Source organism: Maylandia zebra, linkage group LG14, assembly GCF_041146795.1.
Source record: "Maylandia zebra isolate NMK-2024a linkage group LG14, Mzebra_GT3a, whole genome shotgun sequence".
Taxonomy (NCBI): domain Eukaryota; kingdom Metazoa; phylum Chordata; class Actinopteri; order Cichliformes; family Cichlidae; genus Maylandia; species Maylandia zebra.
In genome coordinates, this window is record NC_135180.1 from 36,500,938 (window position 1) to 36,516,978 (window position 16,041).

The 16,041-nt window shown below is 40.2% G+C and overlaps 2 protein-coding genes across 4 annotated transcripts; one reads left to right on the plus strand and one right to left on the minus strand.

Moving 5' to 3' along the window:
* Positions 1 to 455: 455 nt before the first annotated feature.
* On the minus strand, positions 456 to 7,409 carry ech1 (enoyl CoA hydratase 1, peroxisomal). 3 transcript variants are annotated; one of them, XM_024804967.2, is made up of 11 exons: positions 7,269 to 7,409; positions 7,098 to 7,174; positions 4,178 to 4,346; positions 3,468 to 3,556; positions 3,256 to 3,380; positions 2,593 to 2,641; positions 1,840 to 1,904; positions 1,536 to 1,606; positions 1,348 to 1,419; positions 1,111 to 1,261; positions 456 to 850 (listed from the first exon to the last, which is right to left on the minus strand). In XM_024804967.2, the coding sequence occupies exons 2-11, from the start codon at positions 7,132 to 7,134 to the stop codon at positions 746 to 748; spliced, it is 933 nt and encodes a 310-aa protein (XP_024660735.2). In that variant the 5' UTR covers positions 7,135 to 7,174; positions 7,269 to 7,409; the 3' UTR covers positions 456 to 745. The 3 variants fall into 3 exon arrangements, with proteins under 3 accessions (XP_024660735.2, XP_076729586.1, XP_024660734.2); XM_076873471.1 differs by lacking the exon at positions 7,098 to 7,174 and having other exon boundaries at positions 7,269 to 7,403; XM_024804966.2 differs by lacking the exon at positions 7,269 to 7,409 and having other exon boundaries at positions 7,098 to 7,237.
* Positions 7,410 to 7,468: 59 nt separating this feature from the next.
* On the plus strand, positions 7,469 to 15,964 carry LOC101464407 (delta(3,5)-Delta(2,4)-dienoyl-CoA isomerase, mitochondrial). Its single transcript, XM_024804965.2, has 10 exons — positions 7,469 to 7,607; positions 12,056 to 12,224; positions 12,846 to 12,934; positions 13,022 to 13,146; positions 13,762 to 13,810; positions 14,499 to 14,563; positions 14,797 to 14,867; positions 14,985 to 15,056; positions 15,143 to 15,293; positions 15,554 to 15,964. Exons 1-10 carry the CDS (start codon positions 7,469 to 7,471, stop codon positions 15,656 to 15,658), a joined length of 1,035 nt encoding a protein of 344 aa, XP_024660733.2. The 3' UTR covers positions 15,659 to 15,964.
* Positions 15,965 to 16,041: the final 77 nt, after the last annotated feature.

Below are 16,041 nucleotides of genomic sequence, written 5' to 3' on the forward strand. Positions count from 1 at the left end.
CAGCAGCGGTCCCCAACCCCCGGGCCTCGGACCGGTACCGGTCCGTGAGTCGTTTGGTACTGGGCCAGGAGAGTTGAGCCTCAGGTGTGAAATGTATGGTTTTCAGGGTTTTTAATCGGTTTTCAGCGTTATTTTGTTATGGTTTTGATCGTTAACTCTGTTTTCCTGGGTCTTTTCACGTGTGTTATGAATAAATCGTATTTTTTTCGGTACCGGTACTAGTTTTATTTTGTTGTATTTATCTGCGACACTTTAAAGGCCGGTCCGTGAAAATATTGTCCGTGGCACAAAAAAGGTTGGAGACCGCTGTGCTACAGAACAGCCTTGATACCACACTGGTAAGCAGTGCATTACAACAGACTCAACTGCAGCACGTTAGAAAGAGCTGAGCAGTTGTTCCTCCTAAATCTCCTCTGATGTGCCCTCTTTATTCTACCAAGACTGGAAATTTAAAATCACTTTCACACAAGTGTCTTTAATGAGGAAACATTCAGAAGGTCGTTTACAGATGAACAAAATGTTTCTCCGCTCAGTCAGTTAAGATTTGCCTTAGTTAAATATTAGAGCAGGAGAAATAAGAACCTGAATGAATTATTAAACACATAATGACATTAAAATACTGTCTAGTGTGGATACAGATATCAAGCTAGTAAATGTAATTTTGATTTATAAAATTGCTGTAAGAAAGGCCAGAGTGGAGGAGGAAAGAGGCACTTTCTGTATCTGAGCTTTGCCTCACTGGTGTTCAGAGTTTAGAGTATGTCTTAGTTTTGGGACTCTTCTTCTCGAGGGCTGCCTGAGCTGATTTCATCAGATCTTCAGTCTGAAGCATGCTCATGTTCCACGTGGCCTGGAGAAGGAGAAATTATGAATTTAAGTCAGTACTTTAAAAAGGGAACTTTATAAGTTCATATGCATTTAAGTGAGCATGCCACATCCCCTTTATGCTATCAAGTGTCATATAAAGGACACCAGGAAACTGAAATGGAGGGAATGAGGTAGCAATGCCAGATTCCTTCCGTAGAACTCTGAACACAAACCTTAAGAGTGACGTTGTGACGCTGACAAAAATATGCACAGAAAACTTTGTCATATTATATTCATCCTTACAATGTAATCCAGTCCATCTGCTACGCTGTGGTTTCTGGCATAGATGAGGTTTATTTTGGTGCCCTGCACAGCAACTGGGCTGCGACCAGCAATCTCTCCAGCAATCTCCAGAGCTCCAGCCATCATCGCCTCCTTATCTGCAAACACTCGGCTGAAGAAGAAGGGAAGGGTTTCAAACTGTTAGAATGAATAAGTGCTTTTAATTTGGAAAAAGAGTGATGAGGGAACATTGTTTACCTGACCAGTCCGCTGCTCTTAGCTTCATCAGCATACATCTTTCTCGCTGTCAGAGCCAGTTCATTAACAAGACTGTTGAAAATAGAAATAGATTTTTTTTTAACCTACAAGCATTCAGTCACTTAACAGTGTCATGTCATAAATTTCTTTGAAACTTGTCCCAATTGTAAATCATGCTGCTGGCTCACCTTTGGCTGCCGATGACCTTCGGGAGTCTCTGGAGTGTTCCAACATCTGCTGCAAGTCCAATATCAACCTCCTATGGAGCCAAAGCAGAGGGCATCATCAATGCTACATTTAGCAAACAGAATCTCAAGATCTAGTGTGTAATCTCTGCTCAAAACCTTGCTGTAGGATATGACAGGTCAAAGAGATCAAGATCTGTGAAATTGTTTAACACAAATCTTCATAAGTTGGTCTTAATTGAATCAGCTATCTATTCCATGCTTTCCCAATTGTCCTCACCACAGTGATAAAATCAGATGATTATACCTTAACTTGGAACCAGGCGTCCTGGGTGCACAGGCGAATGTCACAGGCTGTAATCATGTCAACACCTGCCAGAGAAAACACCACCTACGGTTAACTCACCGAAGCTCCTTTCTCCACCAAACTCAATGCGTCAAACACCTCCACAACCAAGAAGCCTGTATCACAGCCTGTGGGTTTCCCTGGCTCCTGCTAGCATCATGTCCATGCAGTAAACTAACCAGTTATATATCAAAGCTTGAAAACATAGTATTTTCAAATGTCTTGTTGTCTTCTAGGGTCAAGTCGAAAGCAGCCATGGGGAAGAGGGGCATATGTATAGTTTCAGCCACCGCCTTCAGAACACAGCAAATCTCCTTGGGGAGATATTTCAATTCAAATTCATCCATACCACAAACACGTTGGACTGGTCCAGCTGAATGACTCAATTAGGAATTTTAGGGGATTTGAAGCTTTTCACACAGTGGCTACAGCTTCTTATATCTGCACACTTCTCAAAGCATCATCCTCCTAACTTCAAGTGTTAAAATGCATAAAACAAAGGCTTAAAAAACAAACGAACATTCATTTATTTCTTCTTGGCTGTAAATGCGTTTATTTCTGCTGTAAAGTTGGACATTTTAACACGAGACTCTTTGGGAATTCACTCCCTTTTGCAGCCAGACTCAAGCAGACATTCGAGGAACTTTAGTGTTTTTCTAACTCCTGTACCTTAAGATGATTCACTACAGCACTGTAATCTTTACAATGTCCTACCTGCTCCTACACAGGCTCCATGGATGGCCACCACAACAGGCTTCGGGCACTGCGAGAACACAATTCAAGAGGAAACGTACTTTAATGATAGTGAGGGAGAATTTGTAAGGAAGGGAAGCTTGGTGCACGCTGGGTCCTACTGCTCTTACACTACAGACATTAACAGTGTGACAGTGTATCTTGTATTGAGTTCTTACTGTTGTTTCATGCAGGTCACACAGATGAGCAATGCCAATGGAAAAAAATATAATTTCATTACAAAAACTGGAATTTTAAAGACAAAATAACCATAAAATAAATCCTATGTTTGTAACTTCTAATCTGTCCTAAGGCTTTCTTTGGCTGAAGTAAGATTTCCACCATTCATCATTTATCCAATTCATAGCCAGGGTTGGTGGGGGGATTAAGTCTATCCCAGCTGACCCATGGTAAAAACTGATGACTGAATTTTAAAAGATAGCAATATAACAGTGGACATGAATGCAAAATGAGCTTTCATGAACCCTAATATTGTTAATATAACTTATCTTGATTTAGAGAGGCAACATCTGAGCAAGAAGCACAGTTCAGGAACCTTCCTGATAAAATCTGATAATTCAGTCACACCTCATGTTTGTGACTGGTTCAGTCTTCTCACTCTTTACATTAATAATGCGCTCTGACCTTCTCTATGACGGAGAAGGTCTCTTGGAATTTCCTAATCTTTTTTTTTAACCCCCAGGAGATTCTGGCTGTGTCGTCTCCTTCTGGTTGAAGTACATTGTTCATCATGTCCATGAGATCGATACCTGCGCATTAACACAGATGAGATTTTACACACTGATTATACTCCACTGAGAGAAGAGAACAGAGGTTTTAATATTCTGTATACCCACCAGCTGTGAAGAGCTTCCCTGCTCCAGAAACTACCACTGCTCTGCACTCGGGGTCCTCAGAGAGCTCATTAAAGCAGGTCACCATCTCACTGGCAGAGAAACACAAGTTCAGATCAGTGTTCACCCAAATAATAATTTAGCTTTTAATTCCAGTGATTAGTTTGACTTTTTGAGCTCTTTTATGTCTGATAATTTAACACTTTTAGAGTTCCATGTATTAGCATTATATTTTTTATTCACACTAAATGATGCAATATTGATTCTCAACGATTCACGAAATAGTAATAGTCTGAATATTGTGTTCACTTGTTTGTAGGGAATGACTGTATTTATTTAAACTCTTGTATGTGCTTCTCTCCTGATCAGAGGACTGAATACGTTTGGGAGCTAGCCTACTTGCTGGTCTGTGCTGTTACACAACGAGGGTTGCAGGATGAATGAAAACAAAAACAAACTTATACAAGTGCTTTTCCCCCCCTCACACACTATACTCCCAGCATAAGTAAGAGAAGCCAGCTGAGGTAAATACATGCTGGGTATGATGAACCTTCTCTTTATTTTCACCAAGATAAATAAGGAATATGGACAATATGGACTTTCTAACTGAATATAAACTGTGAGACAGGTTCCAGCATCCAGGTATAATATATAGCATTTGTCATGCCTCTGACACTGTGTAAAATATGTATATATGTAATTCTGATTCCTGCCTCCAGAAAGCACTGTTCATGGCATTGCGTTTCTCAGGCCGGTGAAGTTCAACATGCGTGATGGACTCTGTAGGACGACTGATGGCCAGGGTTGTGTACGGAGGGGTGGCACCACCTGAAGATGACATGGCTCTGGCCACAGTTTGACTAGGCAACCGCAACCCCTTATCTAAGAAGAAAAAACAGAGCAACATTAGACTGTGGCCGAGAAGCAAGAGTCGTGAAAGCTACAAGGCTACAATGGACTATTCATAGGCCTTTTCTCATCTTTACCATTTTGTATCTTACTTACATTCAAGGCCTCAACTCACCTGTACACCTCAGTATTGGTTCAGTTTTACAATAAAGTGGTACAGTTTTACAGTAATTGCAATAGTTATTGAAAGGAAGAGGATACAACTAGCACAGACCTATAACAACTGGACAATAGAAGAAAAAATAAATATTGTCTGGCCTGAGTCTCGATTCTGATCTTGGTGCAAAGAACATGTTGCCTCGCAGCAGTGGTTTCACTAAGCATCTTCTGAATACTACGTCTATCTGAGTGTTGTTGCTGACCATGTCCATCCCTTTATCACCACAGTGTACCCATCCTGTGATGGCTGTGTACAGCAGGATAACAAGCCATGTCACATGTTTCCAGTACCTTGGTGAATCTGTGACATGAAGAATTAAGGTAGTTCTGAAGGTAAAAAGGAGTCCAACCTACACTAGGAACCTAATAAAGTAGCTGGTGAGTATAAATAAAGAAAAAAGTCAAGATATGATTAACAAAATTAAAACAAATATATAATGGGGTCATTAATCACCGCAACTCTGTCAATTTAACCGCTAAAATAGTAATTTCGTTTAAGCAAGTGATCAGTCCACCACTATTTATTCATGTTTTTCCACAGTCAACTCCCTTTTCTCACTTCTAGCTACTCAAATGCAGATATTGTTTGAAGAAAAAAGAAAAAACATATTTATACACTATTAAACTATATAAAATACATGGAGCAGAAAATCAACATTTATGACAAATTAAAATCACTACTATAACCTGTATAAAGTACACATTTTCTTGCGCTTCTACTCTGGACTTTACGGCAGCGCTTATTCTCCTTCATTGCTGATCGCAAAGAACAGTTATGCTCAGATGGAAAGATGATGCAATATTTGAGTAATTGTGTTGAACTAGAGCATAATTCCCTCCCTTCATTTTTGTGGAATATGCAGACGATAGAGATGAAACTTCCAGACGTAGTTTGAGTCGTTGGACGAGAGAAAGAATGCGTCGAAAGTTTCACGTGAACTTTCAAGGATGATTTTTAATGAATTTTTGAATATGATGCAATCAGACTGTCTAAATGAAATCTGTTCGTATGTGTGCGCGAGTTTGCGATTAGCAATGAAGGTGAAAGGGCGCTGCAGTATAGTGATGGGATTTCCGGCTCTTTTTAGAGAACCGGCTCTTTCGGTTCCAAACCGGCTCTTCAGGTTGTTTTGTTGCTTCAATTAATTTATTATTAACAATAATATAAAATTATGCACAAAAGGAATTACCAATGTAAAAAAAAAGTGGTTTTATTTATATAGAAATATATGCGGTGGCCTCTAGAGACAAAACACGTACAAACTCCAAAACACATTTCTAGCATGAACTGAACTTCCAAAACAGAGCTACCCAGATCACTTAAATTACACAATTGAAAGCATGAAAGCATATGTGTATTGTTTGTGTATTTATACACAAGCATTCATATATAGTCAAATAATAAAAAAAAAAAAAAAAAAAAAAAAAAAGTTCATTTACCTGTTACTACCACACACCAAATCCGGTCATTGGTACTTGCTGGCTTGTGTAGCCACTAGGTAACAAAAGCTCAACACTGCCCCTAGCATCCTGGAGCACTTCGGTTGTATTTTATACGTGTTTTGAGTTTTTATGTGCTTCTGAGTTTTTACGTGTTTTTACGTGTTTTGGAGTTTTTACGTGCTTCGGAGTTCGTACATGATTTGAAGTTTGTATGTGCTTTGTCTGTAGGGGCCACCGTAAATATACTTTTATTTATTCACTCCACATAAAATGTAATAAATAAATCATATAATACAAAAATCAACTATTCACATTTCAACTTTTAACTATTTAAATTTTCAGCTTTTTCCTTTTACAAATTTAAAGTGAAACAACACAAAACACTGCAAACCACAACACAATTAAATATAAATTATAATATGAAAACAAAAAGAACATTCATATTCTCTGTCATATGGGCCTGCATGACTAACTTTCTGAATCCTTTATCATCTGCAACTGAAAATAGTTGTGGATGATTACTATACCTTTCTAATGTGAGGTTGTTGTCCCTGGCTCTTTCTCTGTCTCTCCCTCCCGCTCTGTTCCTGTGCTACTGAATGTAACTACCGCCCCTCCCTCCTCTGCCCAGCATAAAGCACAAGGCTCGCATGCTGAGTGAAGCGGGAAAAAAAAGTGCGAGAGAGAGAGAGGGTGAGAGAAAGAAAAAAAAAAAACCCATGGCTCGTGATAAGGCACCGGCTCGCGTCGTTCACGTCAAAGAGCCGGCTCTAAGAGCCATTTCGTTCGCGACCGACCCATCACTACTGCAGTAAAGCCTAGTGCAAAAGTGCAAGAAAATTTAGGCGGCGGAAAAGAGGTGGCTGCTTCACCGCGGCTCACAAATGACGGCTTGACCGTCACTTGACCGCGATCTTACAAACCACTGAAGCTGCACTGACGAGCTTTCACCCACTTATCCCTATAAAAGGTTTTGTGCATCGACACACGGCTCCGAGCTAAAACAGCGACAAACATTCAGAACATCCGGTGTATTTTCACACGCTTTTATGGGTTTCCCTACTAATTAACAACAAAGTTAAAATAATAATAAAAAAATACAAACAAATCACCGACACTTACATTTGGTGACAGCTGACCTGAAAACCACTGCCAACATCGCCCTTTGAACGGTGCAGAGTCCAGACCGTTTAGCGAGGCTGCATACAGAAACAATCATTCACTTCACCTGGCCCTCTGGACATTAGCCAGTTAGCTTTGCTAAAGCTAAGTAGTTATCAGCAGGGATCTTACGTGAGTTAATCGGTAGTTCACCGGTTATCCTTCGCACAAACAGCAGACATACAGCGTGGCTTTACTTAACAAATGTTAACGCACAGCTCATTAAATGAACCCGTGACGTCACTATGTGAACTATAAACAATTCGAACATTCCCTAGCTAAGTTAGCACTGGCGCTGCCGTAAAGCCTAGTGTAGAAGCGAAAGAAAACTTATGCGTCAGATAAGAGGCGGCTGGCTTCACTGCAGATCACAAATGACGGTTCACTTGACCGTGTTCACTAAACAGTCTGGACTCTGCAGGGTTCAAAAGGCGATGTTAGCGATGGTTTTCAGGTCAGCTGTCACTAGATGTAAGTGTCTATAATTTGTTTATATTTTATTATTTTACTTTAGATGTTGTGTTAAGTAGTAGTAAAACGTATCAAATCGTGTGAAAATACACTGCATGTTTTGAATGTTTGTCGCTGTTTTAGCGCGGAGCCGTGTGTTGAAGTTCTGGAGTCAAAAATTGGAAACAAAACCTTTTATAAAGATAAGTGGGTGAAAGGTCGTCACTGCAGCTTCAGTGTTTCGTAAGGTGCAGGGCTCACTTTGTGTTCTTTAATTTCACCCCTATGAAATATAAAGAGTCTTTTCAAAAACCAACCAGAAAACATTACACAGCTTCGAGAATACACGACTGAGGCAGGCTGGTCCTAATATTAAGATACCTTTATTAACTGCATTTGTTAAAATAAAAAAACTTTTAAAAAAAGAACAGAGCACAATAAAAGTTGACTGTGGCATGTCCTATCCTGTAATACTATCCTAAATTAAATAAAACCACCATACATTGAACTGGACTTGCCAGTAGCTAAGGACCATGAGAGAAGAAAATCACACGTGCAAACCAACTCTACACCCCAGGTGCCGTACAACAAAAGTAGTGTGGAAAACGACCCACAACCGAAGGTCCCACAGATACTGAGTATCCTCAATTCACTGCATTAAAAAAAAAGTCATAGGTAATAGGGCACTTAACATCAGACGCATTGCTCACAGTGAAACTACAAAATGTACTCCCAACATAATAAAAACACAGACGATATTTGATCCCAGCGCACTCCAAAAAGGAATGACGCTCTCTCTGACGAATGGTACAAATCAAATGTGCAGGTACAAATGTCACTGTAAACAAACACCAGAAACGTAAAGGATCCCCAGAGTCTGGCTACGTGGTCAAACCAAATATAAACAGTGTCACAAAACTGTAGACGGTACAAGACAGCAGTTCCTTAAAGGACGGGGCCAAACGGCAGCTGCTGCAGACGTTTCCCTCAGCTTGACTGGGCCGAAACGATCAACACTGCACGCCGAACAGGCTACAGTGGGCAGCAATTAAATCCCTGCCGGTAGAAGGGCAGCCGCCCTCTCCAAAACGGCAGAAAATAAATACACGGCCACTCTGTAACTGTACAGCCTGAAAAGTACAGTTACAGTACATTAGTGTCTAATACCTCACTCACAAATTGAGCAATAAATTGGGAAAGCTTCTCTTATTCTGATTCTTTTTCTTCTTCAGATTATTTATTGGTGGTTGACAAACAACAAAATGTTGCATTACCGCCACCTACTGGTGTGGAGTGTGGACCGAAATGTCAAAAATAAAAATCCATTCAAAGCTTCCCAAGCAAACTAGTCTGCCTTAAAAAACCAAAATATGGCCTGATAACATTCACTTCTCAAGTTCTTACGAAATAAATCAACCAAGTCCACTTTCATGTAGCCAAGCTTTTTGATTAATTGTCTTCTCTCTGCATCATATTTCTAACAATGCAATAAAACTTGTTCTGTTGTTTCCTGTTCTCTGTTGCAGTCACACTCCCCTGTACTGTGTTTTCCTATTAAAAACAATGCGCTATTCAAACCTGTGTGTCCAAATCTAAGTCGAGATATAACTGTCTCCTCTCCCCTGTTCCTTCCTGTGCTTCTCATTTCTCCTATTTTTCCTTTGGATTTTGTAAAACCATCGCCCTCTCCTAGAGATGACATGTGGCGGGCTTTGATTTACATATAAACTCAGAAATATCAGATAAATCAGGAAGATCAAAGGTGGAAAGGGGCTGAAAATGGAGAAAAGGTTCTGGAGAGGGGGTAGACACAGCATTTGAACTGAGTTGCCGGATGAATGTTATTCATTTTTGTAGTGAAGAACAGCATCAAGGAGTTACAGATTTCAGAAGAATAGAAGTGTGGTGGTAAAGCGTTGGGGGGCTGAAGAAGTTTTTTGAGAAGTGAAAACATAGTCCTGGAGCTACTCTCACAAGAAGTGATAATACCAGAGTAGAAGCTTTGTTTGGCCTGATTGATGGAGTCTTTATATTGGAGTACATGATATTTATAGATTTCTGCGTCAACAGTTAAAGCAGATTTCTTATAACTACGCTCTAGCTGCCGAGCTTTGGCCTTCAAAACTCGGAGGTCAGAGGTAAACTAGGCAGCAGAGCGAGCGAAGGAAACAGTGAGTTTTTACAGGAGCCAGAGAATCAAGGACAATGAGTAAACAATTATTATTATATAACAACAGATCATCGGGGGTAGAATAGAAGACAGGATTGGGAATATTGTCCAATCTGGTAACGAGAATGTCCATATCAATGTTCTTGATGTTGCAGAACGAAATTAGGCGGGTTGGCTTGGTAGAAGCGCAACAGAGAGTGAGGTTAAATGAAAGGAGGAAGTGGTCAGTTGTGGGGATTTCAGCAGCAGAAAGATTCGAGGGAGTAAGACCAGAACAGCAGACCAAGTTCAAGGTGTGTCCTTTTTAGTGAGTGGGAAAGTTGACAAACTGTTTGAATTCAAAGCCCTTGAGACAGGAGGAAATGTCTCTGGTGAGCAGAAGGTTATTATTTTCGATATGAATGTTGACATCTCCTATCAAAGTAACATTTGGGGAGAGAGATGAAAGGTGGGTTAGTAGGTTCGCAAAGTCACTGAGGTTAGGTTTGGGGGGGCAGTATACAGTAGCTATGATGGTGGGAATAGGTCCAGTCAGCTCACTTAAAAGTCACTCTAGAGAACTAAATCGATCAAAATTAACTGGCAGGACTTTCAAGTGCTGGCGAAAAATGATCGCGGGACCAACCCCACGATCTGAGCAGCAAGGTTTCGAAAAGTAAACAAACCCCAGAGGAGTGGATTCATTCAGTTGAGAAAAGTCATCAGGTTGTTGCCAGGTTTCAGTTAAACAGAAAAAGTCAAACTTACAGTCAGATAGGAGCTCTTGGATGAGAGGCCCCTTATTTGTCAGTGAACGGCTGTTTAGAAGACCGACGCAGAGTCTTCTTTGATTGATATACTTCTTTGTTCTGTCATTTCCATAGCATTACACCAACTACAGTTAGATGTTTAACTATCTTAAAAAGTGTGCCATTCAAAAAGCAATGACCTGTTCTTATTTTATTTATAATTGTCTCCTCCCGGCTACTTATTCCTCTGTTTCCAGTAACTTCATCTGTATTTTGTATGAATGGGGAAATGAAGCCTGTGTGGCCTTATACCGACAGACACCACCCTGCAATTAAAGTACAGGGGTGTTTCCACTCAACACAACCTGACAAGCAGCAAGAATGAGCGGTGGAGAGTAGTCCATTTAGCTGCATATAGTTTAATTGCGTATAAATATGCTTTTTCTTTTTTTTTCTTCAAACAAAAGCTGCATTTGAGGAGTTAGAAGTGAGGGGAAAAGACTAACTGTGGAAAAACATGGATCAATAGTGGTGGACTGCTCACTTTCTTAAACAAAATTACTATTTTAGTGATTAAATTAGAGTTGTGGTGATTTATGACTCCATTAGATATTTGTTTTAATTTTGTTTATCATATATTTACTTTTTCCTTTATTTACACTCACCAGCCACTTTATTAGGTTCCTAGTGCAGGTTGGACCCCTTTTGCCTTCAGAACTACCTTAATTCTTCATGTCACAGATTCAGCAAGGCGCTGGAAACATGCAACATGGATGGGTACACTGTGGTCATACAGGGATGGACACACTCAGAATATATACCAAAATATTCTTGGGCAAGATACTAAGCCCAGGTTGATCTTTGATGTGTCTGTCAAGGTATGAATGTGTGCAAAGAAAGCACTTACATAGAAGAAGAAGAAGAATGTTCAAATCAGTGCTCAGAGTAGAAAAGTGCTATATAAAACCAGTCCATTTACCATATCTACAAATAATGAGTATTGGTCTCCTCTGAAGTCTGTACACGGACTAATCAAGTGCCCTGATTGCTCTCCATTCCTGGACAAGTGCAGCCTGCAGCTGTGAAATGGTCACTGTGGCTGCTTGTGTTGAACACATCGACTTAGCATGTCCCAGACATTTTCACAGCGAGGTGTACTGGGACTAAATGCTTGGCTGGACTGTGCAGACATTGTTGTGCTGAAACAGTCACAGGGTGTCACTATGTCGACTCAGATCACCAGTGGTCATCTCATTGACATCCAAGGCTGGACATCCATGCCAACTTCAGTCAGTTGTGGAATTGTGGCACTGATGACAATGTTGTGCATACCCTTGTTTTGTTTATTTGTTGTTTATTCGGTGTGTGTCTCTGTTCTATAATACTGGCTTGAGAACACTGTAGACTGAACCAATACTGAGGTGTACAGGTGAGTTGAGGCCTTGAATGTAAGTAAGATACAAAATGGTAAAGATGAGAAAAGGCCTATGAATAGTCCATTGTAGCCTTGTAGCTTTCACTACTCTTGCTTCTCGGCCACAGTCTAATGTTGTTCTGTTTTTTCTTCTTAGATAAGGGGTTGTGGTTGCCTAGTCAAACTGTGGCCAGAGCCATGTCATCTTCAGGTGTTGCCACCCCTCCGTACACAACCCTGGCCATCAGTCGTCCTACAGAGTCCATCACGCATGTTGAACTTCACCGGCCTGAGAAACGCAATGCCATGAACAGTGCTTTCTGGAGGCAGGAATCAGAATTACATATATACATATTTTACACAGTGTCAGAGGCATGACAAATGCTATATATTATACCTGGATGCTGGAACCTGTCTCACAGTTTATATTCAGTTAGAAAGTCCATATTGTCCATATTCCTTATTTATCTTGGTGAAAATAAAGAGAAGGTTCATCATACCCAGCATGTATTTACCTCAGCTGGCTTCTCTTACTTATGCTGGGAGTATAGTGTGTGAGGGGGGGGAAAGCACTTGTATAAGTTTGTTTTTGTTTTCATTCATCCTGCAACCCTCGTTGTGTAACAGCACAGACCAGCAAGTAGGCTAGCTCCCAAACGTATTCAGTCCTCTGATCAGGAGAGAAGCACATACAAGAGTTTAAATAAATACAGTCATTCCCTACAAACAAGTGAACACAATATTCAGACTATTACTATTTCGTGAATCGTTGAGAATCAATATTGCATCATTTAGTGTGAATAAAAAATACAATGCTAATACATGGAACTCTAAAAGTGTTAAATTATCAGACATAAAAGAGCTCAAAAAGTCAAACTAATCACTGGAATTAAAAGCTAAATTATTATTTGGGTGAACACTGATCTGAACTTGTGTATCTCTGCCAGTGAGATGGTGACCTGCTTTAATGAGCTCTCTGAGGACCCCGAGTGCAGAGCAGTGGTAGTTTCTGGAGCAGGGAAGCTCTTCACAGCTGGTGGGTATACAGAATATTAAAACCTCTGTTCTCTTCTCTCAGTGGAGTATAATCAGTGTGTAAAATCTCATCTGTGTTAATGCGCAGGTATCGATCTCATGGACATGATGAACAATGTACTTCAACCAGAAGGAGACGACACAGCCAGAATCTCCTGGGGGTTAAAAAAAAAGATTAGGAAATTCCAAGAGACCTTCTCCGTCATAGAGAAGGTCAGAGCGCATTATTAATGTAAAGAGTGAGAAGACTGAACCAGTCACAAACATGAGGTGTGACTGAATTATCAGATTTTATCAGGAAGGTTCCTGAACTGTGCTTCTTGCTCAGATGTTGCCTCTCTAAATCAAGATAAGTTATATTAACAATATTAGGGTTCATGAAAGCTCATTTTGCATTCATGTCCACTGTTGTATTGCTATCTTTTAAAATTCAGTCATCAGTTTTTACCATGGGTCAGCTGGGATAGACTTAATCCCCCCACCAACCCTGGCTATGAATTGGATAAATGATGAATGGTGGAAATCTTACTTCAGCCAAAGAAAGCCTTAGGACAGATTAGAAGTTACAAACATAGGATTTATTTTATGGTTATTTTGTCTTTAAAATTCCAGTTTTTGTAATGAAATTATATTTTTTTTCCATTGGCATTGCTCATCTGTGTGACCTGCATGAAACAACAGTAAGAACTCAATACAAGATACACTGTCACACTGTTAATGTCTGTAGTGTAAGAGCAGTAGGACCCAGCGTGCACCAAGCTTCCCTTCCTTACAAATTCTCCCTCACTATCATTAAAGTACGTTTCCTCTTGAATTGTGTTCTCGCAGTGCCCGAAGCCTGTTGTGGTGGCCATCCATGGAGCCTGTGTAGGAGCAGGTAGGACATTGTAAAGATTACAGTGCTGTAGTGAATCATCTTAAGGTACAGGAGTTAGAAAAACACTAAAGTTCCTCGAATGTCTGCTTGAGTCTGGCTGCAAAAGGGAGTGAATTCCCAAAGAGTCTCGTGTTAAAATGTCCAACTTTACAGCAGAAATAAACGCATTTACAGCCAAGAAGAAATAAATGAATGTTCGTTTGTTTTTTAAGCCTTTGTTTTATGCATTTTAACACTTGAAGTTAGGAGGATGATGCTTTGAGAAGTGTGCAGATATAAGAAGCTGTAGCCACTGTGTGAAAAGCTTCAAATCCCCTAAAATTCCTAATTGAGTCATTCAGCTGGACCAGTCCAACGTGTTTGTGGTATGGATGAATTTGAATTGAAATATCTCCCCAAGGAGATTTGCTGTGTTCTGAAGGCGGTGGCTGAAACTATACATATGCCCCTCTTCCCCATGGCTGCTTTCGACTTGACCCTAGAAGACAACAAGACATTTGAAAATACTATGTTTTCAAGCTTTGATATATAACTGGTTAGTTTACTGCATGGACATGATGCTAGCAGGAGCCAGGGAAACCCACAGGCTGTGATACAGGCTTCTTGGTTGTGGAGGTGTTTGACGCATTGAGTTTGGTGGAGAAAGGAGCTTCGGTGAGTTAACCGTAGGTGGTGTTTTCTCTGGCAGGTGTTGACATGATTACAGCCTGTGACATTCGCCTGTGCACCCAGGACGCCTGGTTCCAAGTTAAGGTATAATCATCTGATTTTATCACTGTGGTGAGGACAATTGGGAAAGCATGGAATAGATAGCTGATTCAATTAAGACCAACTTATGAAGATTTGTGTTAAACAATTTCACAGATCTTGATCTCTTTGATCTGTCATATCCTACAGCAAGGTTTTGAGCAGAGATTACACACTAGATCTTGAGATTCTGTTTGCTAAATGTAGCATTGATGATGCCCTCTGCTTTGGCTCCATAGGAGGTTGATATTGGACTTGCAGCAGATGTTGGAACACTCCAGAGACTCCCGAAGGTCATCGGCAGCCAAAGGTGAGCCAGCAGCATGATTTACAATTGGGACAAGTTTCAAAGAAATTTATGACATGACACTGTTAAGTGACTGAATGCTTGTAGGTTAAAAAAAAAATCTATTTCTATTTTCAACAGTCTTGTTAATGAACTGGCTCTGACAGCGAGAAAGATGTATGCTGATGAAGCTAAGAGCAGCGGACTGGTCAGGTAAACAATGTTCCCTCATCACTCTTTTTCCAAATTAAAAACACTTATTCATTCTAACAGTTTGAAACCCTTCCCTTCTTCTTCAGCCGAGTGTTTGCAGATAAGGAGGCGATGATGGCTGGAGCTCTGGAGATTGCTGGAGAGATTGCTGGTCGCAGCCCAGTTGCTGTGCAGGGCACCAAAATAAACCTCATCTATGCCAGAAACCACAGCGTAGCAGATGGATTGGATTACATTGTAAGGATGAATATAATATGACAAAGTTTTCTGTGCATATTTTTGTCAGCTTCACAACGTCACTCTTAAGGTTTGTGTTCAGAGTTCTACGGAAGGAATCTGGCATTGCTACCTCATTCCCTCCATTTCAGTTTCCTGGTGTCTTTTATATGACACTTGATAGCATAAAGGGGATGTGGCATGCTCACTTAAATGCATATGAACTTATAAAGTTCCCTTTTTAAAGTACTGACTTAAATTCATAATTTCTCCTTCTCCAGGCCACGTGGAACATGAGCATGCTTCAGACTGAAGATCTGATGAAATCAGCTCAGGCAGCCCTCGAGAAGAAGAGTCCCAAAACTAAGACATACTCTAAACTCTGAACACCAGTGAGGCAAAGCTCAGATACAGAAAGTGCCTCTTTCCTCCTCCACTCCGGCCTTTCTTACAGCAATTTTATAAATCAAAATTACATTTACTAGCTTGATATCTGTATCCACACTAGACAGTATTTTAATGTCATTATGTGTTTAATAATTCATTCAGGTTCATATTTCTCCTGCTCTAATATCAGATATGGATAATATTTAACTAAGGCAAATCTTAACTGACTGAGCTGAGAAACATTTTGTTCATCTGTAAACGATCTCCTGAATGTTTCCTCATTAAAGAGACTCGTGTGAAAGTGATTTCAAATATTCAGTACTGTTATTTGCCAAAATATTTTTACTTTGCATAATTTTATCTGATAAATTTTCTGATTCAG